The 22,844-nt window shown below is 41.0% G+C and overlaps 1 protein-coding gene across 1 annotated transcript in view; it reads right to left on the bottom strand.

Moving 5' to 3' along the window:
• ankfn1b (ankyrin repeat and fibronectin type III domain containing 1b) overlaps window positions 1-22,844 on the bottom strand; it is a gene marked incomplete at both ends in the record, with an annotated part of 113,892 nt that overhangs the window by 33,808 nt on the left and 57,240 nt on the right. Inside the window, 2 exons of the mRNA XM_083932263.1 lie at window positions 3,404-3,526; window positions 20,211-20,251. Of these exons, the coding sequence (XP_083788389.1) occupies window positions 3,404-3,526; window positions 20,211-20,251 (164 nt within the window). The remainder of the gene's footprint in view (window positions 1-3,403; window positions 3,527-20,210; window positions 20,252-22,844) is intronic.

The following is a 22,844-nucleotide window of genomic DNA, read 5'->3' as shown; positions in this document are numbered from 1 at the left end:
TCAGCAACAGGCTGAAGTAAAATAAAAAAGACTCTCAAATGGCTTTTGGAGGACCAGAAGTAAACATTGCTTTTTTTACACATATGTCAAAGATGTAGATTGCAATTATTTGTAATATAAACATTTAGCAATCTTAACAGGCGGCAAATACCCTTTCCCTTTCAACAGTCCCTCTCACCCCCTCCTTCCTTTTCTCCACCCATACCCTAAAGGCCATTTACTATGATTACCATAACAATAACACTCCCATTATCTTTTATTATCACATTTTCCCAAGGCCCTGCCAGCTCTCACTGACTTTGATAATGCTACAAAACGGCTCCTGTTTCAAGCTCGTATATGGGCTTTCTCAGCTAAGAATTCCCTTAATAGTCACCGTTTGTTTGGGTATCTGACTTGAATCGACATAAACGGCAATGGCCCACTAAATAGATAGTAAAGTGTTAAGCCACCTGAGACTGCTTTACTACTGGTAGGTTTCCAGCTTGGTATTTAATACAATCCCTGTGTCAGCCTTCTCTAAAAAAATGTTGATTTAAAGAGTGAAGGAGGGTCCCTGACTGGGTCACATAATAGAAATGTCTCATTACAACTACCTGATACATTTTTACCTGATAACAAAGGCCTTTGCAAATCACATCGTAACTAGGGCTGTCAAATGATTAAAAATAAATAGCAAATTAATTACATAATTTGTGATTCACTGAGCTAAACAAGCTTCATATATCCATATTTGCTGTGAGAGGCATTAAAAACTATTTTAATGGATTTTGCTAAATGAGAATGATAGTGAATCAATTAATAGACATTTTTACGGCTGGATCTGAATATTCAACTCCATTTCAGCTCAGTGTGAGATTATTTTGCTCTCATTTAGCCTACTGCTGTGTTTCTCTCCTGTCCTTTGATGTCTGATCACACACACACACCCTGTACGCAGCAGTCGAGCTGTTGCTACTAGGGCTGCTGCAATTATACGCCTTAATCAATGATATTGACACTGAAAACATCATTATTTTGAACTGACGCATCATTTTTTTATTTTTTCTGAAACACACACTATTCAGTTTCCCCCCATATTCATATCCAGTGGCTGTGCCGATGAGTTGCTCAACTTTAATGCTTAAATGACTGTGATTGGTCAATGTCTCTCTGTCAAGGCCTAGAGGCGGTGCAGAAGTCTAATAGCATTTGCTCTTGTGTTTCACTGAGTGCCGGGACAATTGAAAAACATACAGATACACGGACATGTGCAACTGCATGCACACAGCAGAGCCTGTTCTTAATCGATAGTTGTTACACGGACCACGGAAGCTGCTGTGTTGGCAGAGGAGAGACAGGTGCAGTGTTTTTGTTATTTTGTGCTTTTATTTTAATTCTTTCTTTCTTTCTTTCAAAAGCAGGGATAAAAAAAAAAAACACAACAACAATAAGATACAAATAACAAACAAACACAACAATAAGCTAAATTAACGATAAACCTAATCAGATACTCAATGATACGTTTCTCATAAACACACATTTCTCACAAACACAAATTTAATCTTACATGTCCAAAAATGTTAAATTAATGAGAAAATTGTAACATTATCATATACTGTAGATACACAAATATGAATATACCTACGTACATACATTCCTATGCGACAAACATACATCACCCTATGCCACTAAACTAAACTTTATCTTGAACACAACCCATTCTCATTCCTATACCTTTGGAAAATATTTTTTCTCTTTCTCTTCTTGAATTTAATTATGTTTCTGCTTTGCTTTAGTTTCTCATCCAAATCAATAGGTTTTAAGTTTTCTGTTATTAATTCATTAAAATGAATGTGTTATTTTGGCAGCCCTAATTCAAACACAATACATTTGAGGACTACACTACTTAGAAAATCCAGCTCTCTTTTAACAATTATTTGTTTGCAGAAAAATAAGACGGGCAACAGGAAGTGCTATAAATGTTGAACAATTCCAAAAATGTAACTGTTCGTGGGGTGTTTTAAGTCGATGCTACTAGCACACGTGTTTTCCTTCCGAACGCTTTCATGACTGTGCATTCCAGAGGAGCCATGCTGGTCTTGTCAGGACCTTGTTTCACCTCACAGTAGTATGACTCAGCCCTCAACCTTGAATCTCTCCTCCTGGGGTCCCTTGTTTATTATGTCACAAAAGACCAGTCACACTCCTGTAACGGCGGCTCGCCACGGAGAAAGTCAGAATCCAGCTGTAGCCAAGCCCCCCTCATCCCTCTCGTAAATGAGCATGTCCAATCTACCCACTGTGTTTCATTAAAACCAGACTACATCAATCAGGGCTTGAACTTTAAAGGCCAGGTCCCCTCTCCAGCAACATGGGAGAAAAACATGAAGCTGTTAAAAGCAAAGGACCTCACACTGCACATACACTGCAACGCTCATACACTTAACACCACATTTCTGCTGGCGGACCACACATCTCAACGTCAGTCCGAGACCACACAGTAGGTCTCATAAGACCGACAAAAGACCTCGTAAGACCTCACACCGGGCCCTAGCATGATTCAACAGGACCTCAGAGAATCGCACACCTGTAACTCCACAAACCGCAAAGTAACTCTACTGAATAGCTACTGTAGTCCCCGCACAGCAATAAGAAACCTGGAACATGTTTAGTCCCGTGACTGTTTGGACATTTTTTACTTGACAAAATTAAGTGCAAAGGAAGTGTAAGATCCGCTTTGACCCGGAGCTATTTTCCCAATGGTGAGAAGTATAGAGGAAGAGCCAAGAATACAAAGCAGGAAGCTCAGGGGGATGCCAGATGGATAAACGGCAGGATGGATGGGTAGATAAATGAGTGGAGGCCATGCAACAAGAGGGGAGACTGGGAAGGAATCCCATGGGTGTGGACGGGAGGGCGTTCTCGTGATGGAAAGCTTTCAAACTCCTTTCATCGGCTGCCTGAGGACTGGAGCTTTACAAGAGCAAGATGAGCCGGCGCCACTGGAGCTGCTTGGCGCTTTCCAACGAAACCCAGACATAGAGACCGAGCAGTACCCTATCACCACTCCGCCCACTCTCTGTCCCCGCCCCAAACACCAAACGTCCAATCCTCATCGATCTCAGCCTTGCTTTTTACAGAGATACATCATAGCAAGGCCCTACGGCAGTTGTCTCTCCCTTGATAGGCGTTACTTTTTGGATTTCAGTTGTGATAAATGAAAGACGCTGCTTAAAACCTGCTTCTGATACCAGTTTATTAAGTCCTATATCCTAATCATCACAGCCTGACAACCTAAAATCCATATACAAGGGTCTCTGGTCTGAGGTAGGTAAGGGCAAGTGCACTAACACAACCTTTCATTTTTAGGGATCATGAAAGACTGTGATTAAAGAGATTAAGATATGGTCTTTGGTCTTACCAGTCCACACTAAGGGATCGTCTCCTGTAGGATGGAGGTTTGTCCGTAGAAGTCTTCTCTGTTTTGGCAACACGCTCTTTGAGGGATAGACGGTGGGTAAATTTGGAGATTCCTGACTCTGACCTTGGGGACAGAAGAAAAATAAGTGGATCAGAAAAAGATCGACTGGTTTAGACATGGCCCATTGGCCTATTGCGTGGGCAATCTTTGAGAAAGCTTCATTCTAGCACCATATTCCCTCATCATACATTGTACATTTTTGCATTGGAGTTCAGGAGCAATTAACATCAGTGCCCCCCCCCCCCACTCCCACACAGTTTTCAGTATAAATAGTTTCTAATAAGAGCACATATAGACTTCATATGTACTGAGGGTTTATCATCTACAGTACTACACAAAGTCTTCAGTGCCAAAAACTAAAAATGTTCAGCCAAGGTTAAATGTTGATGGATAACACAAATGTCTAAGTCAAATGGATTATCTTGTGCCTTAAACTAAACTCAGTTTTGTAGAAATCACAATACTCAGTGGAAATGTAGTCCATGAAGTTGATAAACAGTGTAACAAAGCTGCAGTTCCCAGAGGAAACATTAGGCTTCAGGGAAAGCCGCATACTTCCTGCCTAATTTTCTCTGAATCTTTTTCACAGAAAAAAAGTGAAGTCACAAACACATTTTAATCTTCTCTACTGGGCTGCCAATGTCCCAGTTCAACTTTTCGCTCAAAATTAAAAACAGGAAATGTAATATTTATTCCATTCCAGCACGGGATACATTTGATGAGACTCAGCATTGCAATATTGCTGTGGTAACAGTGGGGACTAATCAAAATGTAATAATATTCTCTACCAAAGAGCCAGGCACACAGAGGAACATTGCCGGAGCACAAAAGAGTGTGTGATGCAAAAAAATACCAGACTTAATTAGCCAAATTGAATAAAAATATGTGGGAAAAGAAAAATCTAAAATGCATTCTTGAAATCGCCTGCTATCTTGCCATGAACACTTTTTTCAAAATGAGGATTACATATGATGATGCCCAAGTATTGTTTGACATTCCTCGCTCACCTGCTTCCATTTAATTTTGAAATGATAAAACATCCCTAATAATGACTCATACATACGCACTCGCACACATACATAGATCTCCTCTCAACCTGAGCCAAAAAGTGTTTTAGTCTCCATGGTGAGCTCTGTTGGAGACACGCTCAAGGGATGGTTGAATAGAGGAGCACACTGCTGGGACTGCTGGGGTGCACCCTGTCACTCAAAAACAAAGTTTGTGTCTGCCATCGCCATGTGAGATGCTGCAGAAAGAACAGTTCACATAAGGCTCTGATTTAACAAAACTGATGAAACCGTGTACAATTGTTCATGCCGTTGCTTTGATTATTGAACAGAGTCATGAATGAATGACAGTGCGGTGATGCATTCAGTTTCACCTAATTCAATTGCCATATTGGCACAAATGCCACATGCTCAATTTATACGTTTTTGTCCAGGAGAGTGCTCTATTTTTAAAAGAGGACAGAGGGTCTGTGAGTGTTCTGTGACGCTTCGATGAGAGATTGATCAGATCTGAGAGAATGATTCCGTTGGATGGAGACCTTTGTTGCATCACAGACTTGTAAACGTTCCCACAGGTGTGCAGAAAAGTCTCCTGTGACCTTGGAAATTAAAGTGAAATCCATGCCAGCTGGGCTTTCTGTTTCCTAGCTTGGAACATTGTCTCCTCTTTTCCAAACTGATATAAAAGTAAATGTCTCATAATAAGATTGCCTCAATGCCAAAATTCTATATCATTCCTCTCTTAAAACAGACAGAATCCACATCCTTGACAGGACTCAAATCAATGTTCTCTGAACTATGGCTGTCTCAGATTAAAGAAACTGTTAGTCACATAACGCTCAAACGATTTTGTTGACTAATTGATTAGTTGATTTAATGGACAGATCTGTAAAACTGAGTGTCTCCTTAAAGAATCATGCAACAGCACCACTTTAAATCTTATGTTTATTCAATTCATTGCTAAATAAGTAATTCAGCATTAAAAAAAGCATTAAAAAATGGACTTACTGGCTAAAAGAATCCAAGTGGACTAATGGCAGGGGCACACCAAGCTGACTTAAAAGAACTGGTGTTGTTGAAGGCCGACTGTTGCATCGCCTCACTACGCCCTTTTCTGGTAAAAAAAAAAATGGCACTTGGACACACAGCAAAGATGGCCAACTAGCACGTACTTTCTATGCCAGTGTTAGAAGAAGTAACTCTCCATACCAGCATGTGGCAGTAGTCTGTAATGATGATTTGAAAAGAGAAACCAGAAGACTGATAGGACAGCTCAAGGCCAAGCGGTACCCACCGGGTCTGAGAAATTAAGCCAAAGGGACAAAAACCGCAGTGCATCGAGTGGCCACTTGAAGCTGTCTCCAAAAGTGAGTCCCGGTAGAGCTCCATGTTAAAATGTACAGCTTTACAGCAGAAATAAACATGTTTATAGCCTGGTAAAAAATGCTTATAGTATGCAATTGTTTGTAGTGAGAATTTTTTAATAATTGACCTAATTATTTTTAGGCTTAAAGTTCTGCATAATTAAAGGTGTGGCTGCTTTGAGTGGGAGGTGGCTCCTGTCACAGAAGGCTAACGTTAGCTGCTAGCAGCATGTCTCTGCTACCTTCAGTGACACCTCAGCTCTTGGGCCATGTTTGTGGTGTTAGTGCATGGATACTAAACTGACTCGATGGACGCATCCGATGGTACCTTTCCGGTCATTATTCATCCAGACAATGGACAAATAATGTGGCTTTCTGTGTGTTTAGTTGGACTAAAGGAACGTTCAAGAAGTAACATTGTGTGCTCCAGTTGTTTAGGTGAGTGAAATTGTAGCAATATTTATTTATATGTTAGCATTATTATTTCTCAACAGTCAAATTCAAGATAATCATGGGCAGTGCTGTAGATAGTGACGTTACACATAAATGTCAGTCTCCTGCAGAGTTCAGTGTCAAAACCATAAAAACATTCAGGTAAGACCCAGCACTGCTGTTGCACTCTAGTCTGCTGTGAAACCTGGTGTTGTGGTTTGTGCTGCCTAAATTGTGATTGATGCAGCTACTAAGTAACTCCATCTCCAAGCTGCCATTCTCAGCTTTCATTCCTGGCAAAGTAGTCTAGCTAGCTTGGTAGCTTCGTACCCGGCGTTATTTGGCCCACCTTGGCACACTGCACTCCGCAACTTTGCCCATTTTCAGATTAGACTTGACTTTAGCCATTTGTTTACTTTCCTCACATCCGTTTCTTTTCTTGTGCACTGACTGAACTGCCAACTAGATTGATTCGTCTCACCCATGGGCTTCAACGGGCTCAGACAGCTCTGTGGCCGATTCAACACGCAAACAAGAAACACCTAATGACAGCCGATTAGTGCTAACTGATGGGGACACACCGCAAAAACTATTGTAACGGTCGCTCATGGCTGGCCAGACTTTTATTAAAAGAAGACTGTCAACTTCACCGCCTTAAGACCAAAATTATTGATTGACTAAGAGCCCTGCTCCAAACACCAACTTCTAAAATTAAAGACAAAAATGTGGCAAATGAAGAGTACATTTTAATATTTATTCAGCCTGGTACAGAATGATAGTGGGCATTACATCAATGCACCTACATTATGATCACATTTAATATCTATAAAGGCTTTTACAACTGGGAATCATTCTCTTCTAGCATTTTCTCTCATGCTACAAAAACAGATTCCTTGAAAGGCCAGCTGTTGCACTATAAAGACATTGCCATAAGCTGAGATGAAAATAAACAAGTTCTCATTCAAAATGACCTCATGCTATGGCTTATCTGGTAGAACAACCCCCTGGCTGTACTGCCTTCGTTCCCACTCCTACACCCTCAACTACTGTTTCCTGACCCTATGCCAGCTTCTCCAAAGAGTTGGTTGACCTCGAAGACAAAGAAGCATATTTTCCTGTATGAATCACACAAACAGGGTGTGGGATTTTAGTCAGATGGCAGAGCAACCCCTAATTGATGGTATTAAGTTAGGCTGGGCTTTTGCTTCAAGGGCTTTTAATTAAATTAGTAGCACTGCTCTATGCCAGCTACTACAAACCATTGATGCAAATGTCCCTTTCCATAAACTGTAGATTTTACTGGTCTGAGAAAATCAGATTCATAAATAGACTCACTTGGTTTGGATCATCATTGGTTATTAATAATTGGCGACCTTGGTTTATATAGATTTAATAGGTTTGGCCTATGCCCAATAGTTACATTAAGAGTTCCCTGTAAAACTTCAAACAAACTTTTGGATCAAACGCATGACACAACACAACCATAGGATAATGACTTCAATGGCATGAAAACACATAGGATCATGACTTGAAAGACACGGGGGCCAGTGGACACAGAAGAGGACTCAGGGAATCCCTTTGAGGGGTTTAGAGGAAAAATGGACATGCGAAGCAGGTGGGTCTCAGCGGAGGGGATCTGCTGGCAACTGGCTGCCTCTTGGCTCACTGAGAGCTTCGACCCCTGGCTCCACCCCATGCAGCTGTCCCCGATAACATCATCACAGTAGGCACACTGCGGTGATGCAATCCCCTTGGAGGCCCACTCAGGATATCCCAGTCGATTATCCTCTCATCAGAATTATATTTTCTCTTTCATTTTCCTGGTGTTGATTACAGTTTAAGAATTCAGTGATTGATTGTTTTTCTTATAGAACTGAGGCTATGATGTGACCCTCAAGCCATGTGAGATACACGCACACACACACACACACACACACACACACACACACACACACACACACACACACACACACACACATACACACACACAAACACACACGCACACACACACACACACACAAACACACACACACACAGTGCATATATAGGATCTAATAGTGCTTAGCAACCTGCCAGGCTGCCCAGTCCTCTTAGAAGAGAAATCCTTTAGACCTACAAATCCAAAGTAGGCAAACCTCTAGGTGTCAGTCCCTTGTCATTTCCCATTCCCCATCTAAAACCTCAGCCCCTTTGCCCTTCTCTCATTGAATACAGTCTAATAAGTCATTTTAGATCACATGCAGAACGGATTCTGATCACTTGCTGAGCGAAGCTGCACAGCATGTGTGCATGCTGGACAGCAGCTCTGCAGTAGAAGCTTTCATTTCTATCTTCCTTCTATTTGACTCTGAATAAAGCTAAGTAAGTACAGAGATAAAATGTAAAAATAAAATAAAATAATGCATTTTACTATCTCACTTCCAACTGAAAACGTATCCTTATTCTTGATCTCACAAGCTGTCTTTTATAGCTTCAATGTTACTTTACTGGAATCTGTTTTACTGATATGTGTTGCTGAGGTGTGATGTTTTTGTTTCTTGGTGAAATGTCTCGCCAACTATTGGATTGCCATGAAATTTAGAACAGATATCCATGGTGTCAAGAGGATGAAAGTTGCACAGATATTCATGGTTCCCAGACGTTGTGTTCTACTGACTTTGGTGACTTTTATTCTAGCACCACCATGAGGATGAGATTTGTGATTTTTATGCTTTTGTATGTAAAGGTGTCTCTTAGTGTGAATGTCTTGAATGAGCCTAATGAATCAGTGTGAACATGTTAGGGACTGTAAACTTTGTGTGCATTCCAATACGCATACTACCATACTATTTAGTGTGCCAGAAAAAAAGATTTAGTATGTCCCAGTACATATGGCAAATGCAGTATGCAAAAAAAATACCAGGATGCCCTTTCTGCTTTTTTTTTTTGTTGCTTTGTATGTCTTTATTTGACAGGACAGCTGAGCTGAGCGGGCTTCTGAGGCGAGGACTCTGGACTTTGTGGGCACCCCACTTTTCTGGCAGCTCTGATCCAAAATCCTTTGCATGGCATATATGAGCAAAAGTGTCAAAGCTCAAGGCGCAATGTTATGATCAAGTAGTATGTCCCAATTGTAGGATACTGCATGCAATAGTACATACTTTGTAAGGGCAGCTGCAGTAAGTAATAAAAGTAGGAGATTTGGATTGCAGCCTTTGTTTCTCTGCAGTGTGATGAAGGGGATGTATCAGCAGCTTCAGTCTAATCTCTTTTTTTCTTTGCACCAGAGATGGTCCAGGACACCGACCGGAGACATGGAGACACAGGGGAATTACATATTATACAGTAAACCTGCTTTATTATGACTAGGTTTATAATGGTAATTGTTGTTAAAGGGATAACAATCCCTTAAAATGTAAAACCTTTAAACCTTCACCTTAATTAAAAATGGATTAAAGTACCTTTAAAGTGTAGATTAATGGATTGACGTTTAAATTAATAAACAACAACCTTAAAGTAAATTATGTAACTTCTGAAAGAAGAAATAACACAATTCTCTACTCTTAAGCAATGAAACACGACCTTGCTTAATTCAATGTCCTCAGGTATAAAATAACATCACAGGTACATTAACCTTAATTTTTAACTTAGAGGACTGAATCTTTCAATAAGGATGCAAAGGCTTAATATCACAGGGGCACTGGACCCCCCCCCCCCTCTCTCTCTTAGAACCCCTGTTGGTAAAAGCCCACCACTGGCTCAAGGCAATGTGACTTAGATTATGATCTTGCCAGCATTAGTAACTTTCCCCAATCCTGCAGCACAAGAGTGCTTTTGTCAGCACTGAATGGCTGGTGCGGTGATACGGAGAAAATGTTGACCTACACTCACATACACACACTTTCACACTGTCACTGCGAAGGATCGCTTTCTTGCAAACAGCTCACCTAATGTCACTTTCCCTCTGTTCTGTTGCCATGGCAGCAATTAACTGTTCAGAGGTATTCATGTGCAGAACAAATTCTGCTAAAGAACTCATTGTTCTTGCTCACAGTACACAAAGCTATCGACTGTGCACTTTGACCCCCGCTCATAGCCTCAGTAACCCACTGCTATTTTGAGAGTTAAGACCACATGGAATTCTAGCAAAAACACTACGGCTCAAAGATGTTTAACAGTTCATACTACTAAATTATAAATGTGTATAAATACTAACAAGCCTCATTCCCTAAGGTGTTAATAATTATATTTATTGTTATGGTAAAGTACTTAAAGTCCTTCAAGTGACTTCTTATACTAAGTGATACAATTTTATTTGTATTTTCTTAATGTACCATCATTTCTAAATGATTGAAAATCCTTGTTATTTAGAGCAATACATTTACTAACTGTTTGGGTACCTGCCACCCTTGTCCCGCTGATACCATACATGACATTTGCATGTTTGATTAATGGGAAATAAAATGACAAGTATGCTAAGCAAAGCTTCTTAGATCATACAAAGGGTTTTGTGTTAGATGTGTTTATAAAGGGATCCCACTGGAACCAGCAGAATGCTATGCATTACACAATCTATGTGGTCTGTCTGAGTTTGGGCTGCTCTTAACCACAGATTTTATTTCAGATTACTAAGGCACAGACACGATAGTAAATCATAAGCAGGACAGACAAATACCTGACCCTATTTCAGCAATTATGGGCAATGGCTGCCTACCTAAAACAACTATTTTGGAAAGGAGGGAAAACAAAGCAGTAGGATTTCTTTCATCTCTGTCTCCTGCTTTGGCTTCGTATCCCTGCCAATAGAACTCTAATACTCCAAAAAGAATGTGGGCACCCACCCATATAACAGATACATGCAAATGAAATGGATGCACGCACACATACACAAACACAGTTTAATTCAGAAACATACCCCTCAATGTGTTTCATTAAGCAAACAAAAAGGCTTTCAGTGTTCCAATCATAAAAGAAAGCAGCCAAGCTATGAACATTGCTAATTAAAATCTGGTCAAAGAAAGCCTTGTTTTCCACTCAGCATCTCCATCCAAACCCATGTCTGTGTGTACGTCTCTCTACATGGCTGAGGCCGCTTTTATTTCACTTGGACTGAGGTCTCACCAATAAAACATACTGATATTTCTTCAAGCTAACAAGCTTTTCCTTCAGTTGTGATACGGGAACACTATCTGAACTGCTCAAAGCGCAATGTTTAATCCTTGGTAGCAGTGGGGGTTGATAAATAAGAGGCAATATCATAGCAGTTGCATAATACCTGATACACTCTGGAGTCTAATGATTTTGGCTTGCGCCTTATAACTATAAAATTGCCTGAAATCACGCACCAAAATTATACAATGAGTGACACAGTGTTAATATGAGGGACAATTCTTCTAGCAGAGGGGCGGCTTTTAACAGCCAGCTCATTGCTTGACAAATACATCTTAACAATAACCGCCTGAACAGGGGACTCTGTTATCACCCTACGCACATATTTTCAGATACTGCTCATCTACCCACTACGGTAAACAGAGATATTTCCATCTCTGCTCCTTTCCCTTCATCCTCTCATTTGTACGCCTTTGAGTCACATTAGTTTCATCTTCCTTTTTTCTCCCTTTTATTATGTCCTTCTTTCTCACTCCTGTTTTCCACCGAATAGGCACACGCAGAAATTGTCAGGGAGACAAAAATGAGGGAGGAATTTGATGCCTTTTTTCACTTTTGGTTGGCTCCCTGTGGTGTTTGGCTTGATACAGCTCCCTCTGTGTCCCCCCTCTGCGTTTGATGTGTGCTATAAGGCTGACTCAACACAGTGAGACATATGGATGATGGATCTGCAGTCAAATTAATCTTGAATTGAGCTGACAAGCGCATGGAAGCCAGCAAACTATTAGAGGCTGTAGCTGGAGTACCACACCACTAAGAGGGGAGGAGCAACGCAAGCGGTGCCACAGACAGCTTTCTCTTTCCACTCTCTTTCAGTTAGGTAGGATGAGATAATAATGTGATTTGCAGGAAACTGATCTAGGGTAATTTAATAGCTATCACATTGGATAGATGTGGTAACACCCAATTGAATACAGCAGCGTGTGTAATATAGTACCAGCAGACATGTACACTACACACAAACAGTATGAAGGCACTTATATACTATCAGTTATTGTACTCCCAAAATCCAAGGTGAGCAGAAGCCTTGACTCTGATTTCTAAGTCGGTTGCAATCCAGGGGCGATAAAAAGTAAAGTAATGAATGTTCATGTGTCTAGGGAGCAGGACTTGTGTGATTGGACCTGAAAGCCTTATCACTGCGGTCTACAAAACCCATAAAATCACAAGACTCTAGCTGGTCTCCTCCAGGACACCGAAAAGCTGATCAAACCTTGTGGAGCCTGGTTCTTAACCCCCTGTATCAGTGCACATCTGCCAGCCCTTAAGGGTTTATGGCTCACTCTCTGAGAAGCTAAATGGCAAATGAAAGGAGTGAAAATGAGAGTATGCATGTATTCATCTCTTTAATAACAGTAAATAATATGCTATCATTTAATTGAATGACTCTGAATAGCTGAAGTGGGTCCTTAGTTGGAGATCTGTGTGCCAGCCTTAGTTCTAAACTGATGTCTTTAGGGGCCTGGCCTAATGGAGGTGGACACCCTGTCCACCTCCATTAGGCCATCTGGTATTATGATTCTGGCCTTGAAACAGCTTTAAACACACACACACACACACACACACACACACACACACACACACACACACACACACACACGCACGCACACACATGCACGCACACACATGCACGCACACACAGGGCACCCCACTTTCCCCCATCAACCCACAATTGAGCATGGCGTCGAGATTCCAATCAGGGTTGTGCCAGCAGACTGAGGGGATTATTTATGCTGGAAAGGAGAAGGGAACCGAGGGAGATGTGTGCGGCTTTCTTGCATTTCTATACTTGTGAGAACCGAAGGTCTATCTTAAGGATAGAAAGTAAACATTTTTCCAGTTAAAGATTCTGGGTTACGGTTTAAATTATTAGGATTAGGTTTAGTAGACGAGAAAGTTAGTGTTGGGGCATTAGATCAGGGAAACACACCCACAAACACCCCTTTCAGACGGACAAAGTGACGTGAGTTTAACCAGTGTTAGGGGTCAACCTGAATGAGTCAATGTGAATAATCTAGCCCGGGATTACCACCGTGCTCTTGACCTAGGTTAAATGAGGGTTGGACACTACTCCGTATTGGTGGACAAGTGTTTTTTTTTTTTTATTAGGGATGAGAATCGTTATAAAGTTAAACAACATATAAGGAGTATCAACTTGTCAATCAGTTCACTAGTCAGTCAGTCTTTTTTTCCTGTTTAGCCACACTGACCCGCGCATCTGATGTTTGACGGGTTACGAGGAATGCCTGATCATTGCATTGGTTAAGGCCAATCGGGGGAGCTTGACACACTCGCCTACAGTCTTATAACTTCATAGGAGGGGGCTATTGTAATGGAAATTTAGAAATGCAGGAAATGCAGAACCTTCAGCTGGCCACCATTGTAGTTCCTACTGAGCAAAAGTGCCAGTAAAAACATTTAAAGGTTAAGTAAAGGACAGTTCTGTGGGGTCGCCTCCTGAGAAAAATCAGCAAACTCCACTTTAAAATGTGATATATGAGTATAATATGAGTGACCTTAAAACAGTGCTTGAGGTTGAAATGCTGAGTTGGCTTGTTTGCACCAAAAGCAGTTTAATCCTGAAATCATATTTGTACAACTGTAAACCAGCAAACTATGAGCATCCAAAGTGTTGAGATGTTTTTGGGAAAGCTGATCGAATTTTGATGTGTGGTTTCGAATGTGGAGGGAGAGGTTTGGTGAAGGATTCAACTTGGACAAAGAACCTTTCCCTGAGAACTCCCTCACCTAATGTGGTTGTGAGGATGGAGTGTTTGTATGTTACGTTGTTACGTGTGTGTGTGTGTGTGTGTGTGTGTGTGTGTGTGTGTGTGTGTGTGTGTGTGTATGTGTGTGTGCGTGTGCACACACATGTGCATGCTCTTGTGTTTAAAGCCAGAATGGAAAAGGCTATGCACTGCTAGAATAGCAGTGAGCATAGCAAGTACTCCACATTAAGCCCTCTTTCTCCTTTTGCATCTCTCTCTCACACACACATGCATACACACAATCATGGCCAGGATGCCTTACCAAAACAATAGCTGTCTCTGCCCGCTCAGTTCTTTGGCCTGGCAGCCTGCTCTTGGGAAGTTCTCAAACAACCCAACATCACTGCAGCCAAGCCACATCAAATAAGCACACACACACACACACGCACACACACGCACGCACGCACGCACACACACACACACACACACACACACACACACACACACGCACGCACGCACACACGCACGCACGCACGCACACACACACACACACACACAGAAAGAGGGATAAATGCTGCTAATATTCACGTACACACTACACATTTGTGAAAACACACACTGGATCAACAGTATGGGCACAAACACACTTTGCTGTTGACAACATGTTTGTACACATACACACTAGATCAGCTGTACAAGTAGCCACACAGTCATATAGTCAGCCAGCGGCAGTCTCCTATAGCCCGCTGAGTTAGCCCCCTCTCCTACCACCATCACCACTATTGTAAGTACTCCTCAATATGTATTTATACTGGGATTTCAAACCCCTGGAAAAAAATGAGACTGGAAAAATGAAGGAATGTGTTGCACTTTGGGAACCCTTAGTCCTTATTATCTTTCTGCTATAATTTCCCTCTGTTCAGGATGTAAACCGCAGTGTTAGAACTTTTTTCTCATGTTAATGCTCATTGGCATGTATGCATCTTTACTTTGTCGATGAGAAGTAGCTTATTGGTCGACTGATTTCTTCTTCTTTTCCTCTCCTGGCCTGTCCTCTGATCTGAGACTAATATCCTGCGTTTGATCAGGCCCATTCAGGACTTTGTGTACTGTAAGCTGAATGAAATGTGTAAAACCTGTGATGTCGCTGTGAATTAAATACCGCAGGGCTTTGGCTCCAGTGTCACCTGTAACCAGGGCAACAAGCAGCTAGCTTGGAGATAAAGTCACAGGTGTTGAAACAGCGCTAAGTCTGAGACCCAGCGTCTTTAGAGCGAAAGGAGTGAGAGGAATAGAGAGTGTATGACATTTATCGAAGCGTTATTTAAGTGTGGTCTTATCAGGGTGATCACATAAAGCAGGGGTCAGAAACTTAATTTGTCAAACTGCAAGACACTCAAGTAATGATATTATGTAGTAATAATAATAATAATAATAATAATAATAATGTAAAAATATAATTTGGAACTAAAGCATTTCATTGATTTCAATTTTCTTTCAAAATTAAGGTTATTTTTATTAACCTATGTCAGTGAGAACAGACTAAATGTTAAATGGTCTTACTACAATGAAATAGCTACTTCACAGTGGGTTCATTGGATCCAAACGAGTTTCAGATTTTCAGTTAGACCCAATTCATGCGACTCCAACACCGTTTAGAGACCCCAGGATGAAGAAATATTTAAAAACACCATTTTAGAATAGGCGAAAATAACACATTGTGTGATTTATGACACAATCTGCATGAGATTGGCATAAAGTGTAAATGTATGTTAATAGGAGATACGTGGGTACCCATATGATTGCTTTTAATTTCGATACCTTGAGATCAGAGGTCAAATATGTATGTTTTCCTCACCAAAAGTTAGCCAAACTTTGGATAATTTTAGCCCCCTTCTCTTTGAGCTAGCATGTCATGGTTGGTACCAATGGATTCATTAGATTGTCTATTTTCATCTAATACCAATAATAATACCTAGGCTCAAAACTGAGTGCCCTACAGTCTCTTAAAGGCAGTAATGTCGGCCAAGATTGCTGGCGGTTCCGCAGATCAGATGTGAAGCTTTGGCGGGATTACTGATCTAAAGTTTAAAGAGAGACAGCTGGGTCACTTCAAAGACAAGCCACCCTTCACTAGAAAGCAAAGAGGTTTCCATGACAGCTTTGGAAAAGGTTTAATATAGATTTTTGAAAATGACTTTGCAAAGACACCTCTTGCATTAATCTCAAATCTATTAGTAGAAGAAAATGAGCACTTAATTGATAATTAGAACAATTAGTTATATTATAGATTTACTTTTTCTTTCTTTTAAGTGCTGAAGAAGTTATGACTGCCTCTTCTTTTCTAAAGTATTTTATTTTACTGTGGAACTGAGAAATTACTTGACTATCATTGTTTTATCGAAACAAAGCTGAGTCAGGCGCATCGTCGAACAAATTGACCCTTACACAGACAGACAGACAGGCAGGCAGACAGACAGACAGACAGACAGACAGACAGACAGACAGACAGACAGACAGACAGACAGACACACACACACACACACACACACACACACACACACACACCTACAATACGTCACCCCCATATGAGAACAATTACATGGCCTGCTCCCGTGAATAAATTAGTCTAATCAAGTTCTCTTTTCCCTGACATCCGTACCTAAATCCCTTGCTCCATGAAAAACGCAAAGCTTCCCCCAGCCTCCAAGACACCCCCAGTGCGCCATCCTTTTATTATTCTTTCCTTCCTGTACTGTCTGCATCCAGCAAGTAGGAAAGACAAGTTCAGAAAGTACAATTTTCTTACATAGACGCCAAGCTTTCATGAGCACGAAGCACTTTACAATTATAAAAAGTCAAGTGCATAAAACAAGATGATAAGTGAGAGTCAAGGAGCCACAATGTCAAATGAACAATCAAAGTATTCGTTCTTTTTTAAATGCCCTTTTTTTTTTGCCACAAATCCCCTTTTTGTTTAGCAGACATAAAAATGTCAAAATAGGTGTAATGTGAGACCTTTCAGTACACCTGGTAATAAGCCTTGTAGAGGGAATCTGAACCACTAAATGATCCAGTGATTACCTGCGAAGACATGTAAAAAAAGAGAATTGCAGGGGTCCAAGTGGGACACAATGAAGGCATGAATGATCATCTCCATCTGGAGGAACAAAGAGCCCGAGTTTAGCAATATTCCACCTGTAGGTAAGAAGAGGAACAGCGGGTCAAGAGTAAGAGAATGTGGGATAGTCTGTAAAGTCAAAAATAAGCAATTATTTGTTCTGCATCGGGATGCAGAAAATAACCGACCATACCTGAGCATCAAATCATTTTGTTGACATTTAGAGACTAGGAGCTAATAAGAGCAAGAAGAGAGGGGGTGACTGTTAATATGGTGGAGGGAGAGATAATGCACATGGGACATTAGAGATCACAGGCTAATACTCACACATGAAAACAATACACACACACACACACACACACACACACACACACACACACACACACACACACACACACACACACACACACACACACACACACACACACACACACACACACACACACACACACACACACACACACACACACACACACACACACATACACACACACAATAACAAACATGTAACAGAACAGGGTATGTTGTCATTTGTTCCTCAGGTTAATGATTATTATGAGAGGAAGAACATGTGCGTGTGTGTACCTACATACTGTTTCCCACTTACTCCACTATATGTGTTCATTTAGGCTCATTCACGTGTTTCTGCTGGCATAATATATATAATAGAATAGAACGTGTGGCAGACTATATTGAGCACTCTTTTTCGGGGGAAGACTCAGACTTATTTGACATCATGTGATGGTTATACTGCCTCTTACATACAGCTGCTTGTCTCCTGGCAACAGATGTCTCCCATTCTGGTACAGTGAGTGCTCACTATGCCAGCACACCTGGCACATCAGACACATTGGATATGACAAAAAAGTATACATTACATCTGTGATGCAGCACACGCTTCTAGTTGATAATCTCTGAACTTTTCATTCAAGCGTGGGTGTCATCCCTGTCACTCCTGTTGAGGCAGCTATCAGAACAAACACAGCAAAGCCCATTTTGTGCTTTTATCAGTGTACCGTGTAAGCTTGTTGGTAGCTGTGTAGCTATGTAACTAATCTTAACACCGTTGTCACAGAAACAAAACCCATGGGCAGTGCTTCGAAGCGCTGGGATGAAGCGCTCCCTGGTGTAGCGTTAACTGTATGACAGAAAATCTTGTCATGGGTTAATTGGCTAATTGGTCAAAAGTGAGACATCCTAAAATGTCCTGGACTGGGAAAAATAGAGAATAAACAGATAACCACCATCCAAGGTCAACTCAAGTATTCATTCATACGGATACACATCAGGTGGACACACAATGCCCTCTGCACTACTGATAGGAAGGAACAGGAGACATATATGTTGTGGCCATGGCTTTGGTTGCTGGGCAACTGAAATATACTGTACAGTTGATACAGTTTGATTTAAAATCCCACCCCACTTGTCTTTTACTATAATATACTATGTGTATATTGTCCATTGACAGTAATCTGCAGTGCACCTCAGAAGTGTTTTCTATATTTTTTTTATACAGTGATCTCCGACATGCAAAAAGGCATGTTTTCCATTAAAATGCTTGTCCTTTGTCCAATTATTGACCCTACATAGTACAGTACAGGTTACAGAGAAAACATATTCAGTTGTGGATGTTTTTTTCCATAAAGAGTCAATGTTGAGTCTCACTAGACTATAATATATTATAATACTAGGAGAATAAAGGTCTTTATCAAATTAAGGCATTATCCTTGATACGAGTGAAGATACCGGCTGAGTGGTTAACAACAATAGATCCTAGGAATGAATCACAAATGCACAGATGTCATTAACAAGATGTCACTTAGCAGCAACACACCTTGATATGTCTTGGAAGCAGATATAAAAGTGAGTGCTTCTGTTCAACGTAGAAAATTAAAGCAGATTCCTAGTCCAATGATTAATCCAAATGGTGACACACTGGAAAACTGGAGTAACGAAGAAGTATTACTGTTATTTGATGGATTATGGGTCAGGCTTAGACTGACTTAACTTACTTTTCAACCACACACACACACACACACACACACACACACACACACACACACACACACACACACACACACACACACACACACACACACACACACACACAGATAAATTATTGCATTTGTGTTACCTTGAACAACAACATCCATTATGCTATCATATCAGTCATGCACTGAGTCAATGAATGCATTCATATTTCATGGCAACATGTCTTATATGACTCAAGATTAGTTTGAGGGAAATTGCAATATTCTGTTACAAGACAGAATGGCATCCAGTATCAACTGTTCAGGTTTACGTATATTTTTTGCCACCATAGCGAGAGATCATTAACCTGATTATCGCCAGATACATTTCGTTCCGTATTGACTCCGCCTAGCTCCACCCAACCATCTAGGATTGCTCCATAGCAAAGTGATTTCAGGGGGTTGAGCCAATCAGGGCCACCGGATGGGGTTTTTATAGATGTGACATAGAGGAGAAGCGACTGTTTTGCTTCAGATAACAATGGCAGCTCGCATCGAGAAATCAGGCGTCAACATCGATGCTGCTATTTCATCCATGTTTTTAGTCTTTTACCGACCGGGTTTGGCTTTTCCCTGCGTCGCTCTCATCAGCGTCACGGGTTGGTTTTAATGTGAGTGGTTGAAGTAGCACGTCAATATAGAATAAAGATGACAGACAAGTGGTTTATCCAATCATATGCAAGGAGTTTTGATAAGGCCCAGCCTCCTGAAATCCCTTTCCTATGGAGCAATCCCAGATGTATGAGTGAGCCAAGGCAGAACGAAACTCATCTGGCGAGAGTCGAGTTAAGAGATCATCGGGGCAAGAGCCATTAGTGGGATACAGCCTGTGGGAATTTCAACCATGTCAAGTCTTTGGTCTCTTTTGCAGTTTTCTTGAAATCAAATAATCAAATAAAGAGAGGAATGTATAGTAAAGTGAATCGATGGGACTTACTTCTTGTGCTGATTCTCCTTTCGGTCAGCAGAGCCCAGGCTCTGGAAATAAGAGAAGAAAAAAAATATGTTACAATCACCATCTAAGACAGGCGTAGTGTGGTTCTCCATCCCTAGGTAGTGATTTAAAGAGAGCATGCTGCAAAACCATGGGTTGGGCCAAAGGGGATATTTATTATAAATTTGTATACAGTATGGACTGTATAAAATACCAGCCATTCCCCTGGTATTTTGTGACATTCATGTAGGCTTGGCTGTCCTGAATAATAGCCTCAGGAGGGGGCTGCAAAAAAACATGCTGCCCTCAATCAAAGCAACAGCAAGTTAATTAACCTAAAAACAATCCACTTAAACAAGCACATGAACAGAGACTCTGCTTCTCCCCTTAATTGAGCTTGCTTAATTACAGTCAAGGTGTACAGTAATGAATGTCTCAACCCTTCCATTAAACTGGACATCCAACTTAGAGGCAACACCTTATCAATTGATCAATGCCACCCTTTGAGAGCCAGTTGCTTGGACAGTGATCTTTTCTCCAGTGAAAAATAATTAGCTCCCTGGTTACAATTACAAACACTTCTAGTCACTTCATGTTGTAGATTGACTTTGACACAGGAAATACTGTGTGTGAGAGGAGGCAAGAACCACGGGAGAGTATAGAGTTCAGAGTAAACGTATTAGGCACATAGAACGCCAAAAACAACTGTCAAGATACACACAATCACTGTCTGCATCTTATGGAGGTGTATAGCTGTCAGCGGTGACACACGCTGAGACAGACACGCTCACACACTTAACACACAGACACTCATCACATACACATAACTGGCCTTAGGCTGGAAAGAAATTCTGTTGTTTTTCTCAATTTCCGTATTTGGCAAGTATGCTAATTTAAAATAAAAAAGAATTACAGTACAGTACAAAATATTACAATGGTTTAGAGGCTCTCAGAGACCTTCTCAAGATAATACTCACTCATTATACAAGCCATGTCTCATGGCATAGCACAACTGCAAAGTGGACTTGGGCACATGTACTGTGTGGGTGTCACCAAGCACACCTGCTATTTTGGTTCATGTAGGTACAGCAGTGCAAAGTGCAAAAGGGCTGGCTGAAGTTGGATGTAGATCGGAGGATGTGGTGATTAATAAATATACTGACAGCCAATTACATCCCCGGTGTCATCACTCTGAAACAGATGTGCCAACCACAGTGACGCATGACGATAATAGCTCAACAAATGCAAAGATGCTTCTACAGGAAATCAGATCGTCCGATAGAACAGAGCAGAACGGCCTGAACACACAGCACTGAGACAGATGGTGTGGTTATTAACAGCCAATTAGTACAATGACGAGAAGAAATGAAATAGCTTGGTGAAGCTGTTTACATAATCTTATCAATCTGGTGCTATTTCAGTCATAATCTACTGTATATCAAGTTGTTAATGGTCACGTCAGATCTTTAAATGTGACAGCAGCGGTTTCTTTGGAATGCATTTCATGAATAAAACATGAACTGCTGCTTTTTCACTTAAAGTTTAACTATAAAGGATGTGACACACAGGGTTAATGAGCTCGGTAATCTGATGTCGCCTGCATGAATAGCAAAATACACAGTAATCACCGACCAGTCTGATGTGTAGCAGCCTGGTGTCATTTGCACATTTAATGAAGGTAAACACAGTGGACAGCCGTGTGGTGATTTATGGAAATCTATTGGTGTTCAGCAACTTTGGTGCAAGCTCCTTTTCTATGACTCTCTGACAAAGTGTTTTAGTGGTACAGTACAGAGAGTGTGTCCTCACAAAACAAGTGAGTAAAAGGCATTCCCTCCCTTTGAATCTAAATCTGAACATCAGAGAACACTCTTGTTTTGAGTATGAGTATGTGTGTGTGTTTGTGTGTGCGTGTGCGTGTGTGTGTGTGTGTGTGTGTGTGTGTGCGTGTGTGGGTGTGCTTTTATGTGTGCAGTGCAGTGACCTTTTGACCAGCGATTGACTTCTCTGCGTGTTTAAGTCTGCGTATGAGTTTCATTCTCCTGGTGGGGACATGATAGAACATACAGAGTGGCTGACCTTTCACCTCCTAGCTCCCCCACAGTGCCCTTAGGTAGTGCCTCTCTACCATGGGGATGAGGGCAGGTGGGTGTCCTTCATTTGATAGAAAGGTCTACGGGGAGTGAAGGAGCACTACTTTAGAGATACCTTTCAGGCTGAAATAATGGCTGCATCAGAGCATGAAAAGGCACATCATTAACAGCATCGTTCTGGACATTTATGGGAATTATTTGAGTATTCGCTGTGACAAAAGCATGTCTTTTTCAAATCATGCAATAACAGTGATACAGCATGAGGGCGATTAGGATGTATTCTGTATAAGCATTACCCAAGTGACAGTGTATCTTCTGTCAAACAGATACAATATGTACTGTTATAGAAGCAAGCTTCAATTAAAATGTTGTGAATGGCATCATATTATATTTTGTCCATTTGTAAACCAGCCTCTCACAAACTTGGCTCAGGATGTTCCTGCAACCTGCCGTCTGCGTCCTCTCGCATCTGTCCACGTGTACCCACAGAAAGCATCCCTAACTATAATGCAAAAATGCTCATCTGTAATCTCACAAAACCTTT

This window comes from Echiichthys vipera (assembly GCF_963691815.1).
Source record: "Echiichthys vipera genome assembly, chromosome: 18".
NCBI classification, from domain to species: domain Eukaryota; kingdom Metazoa; phylum Chordata; class Actinopteri; order Perciformes; family Trachinidae; genus Echiichthys; species Echiichthys vipera.
The sequence above is the reverse complement of the archived record's forward strand: the minus strand, read 5'-3'. Positions and strand labels throughout refer to the sequence as shown.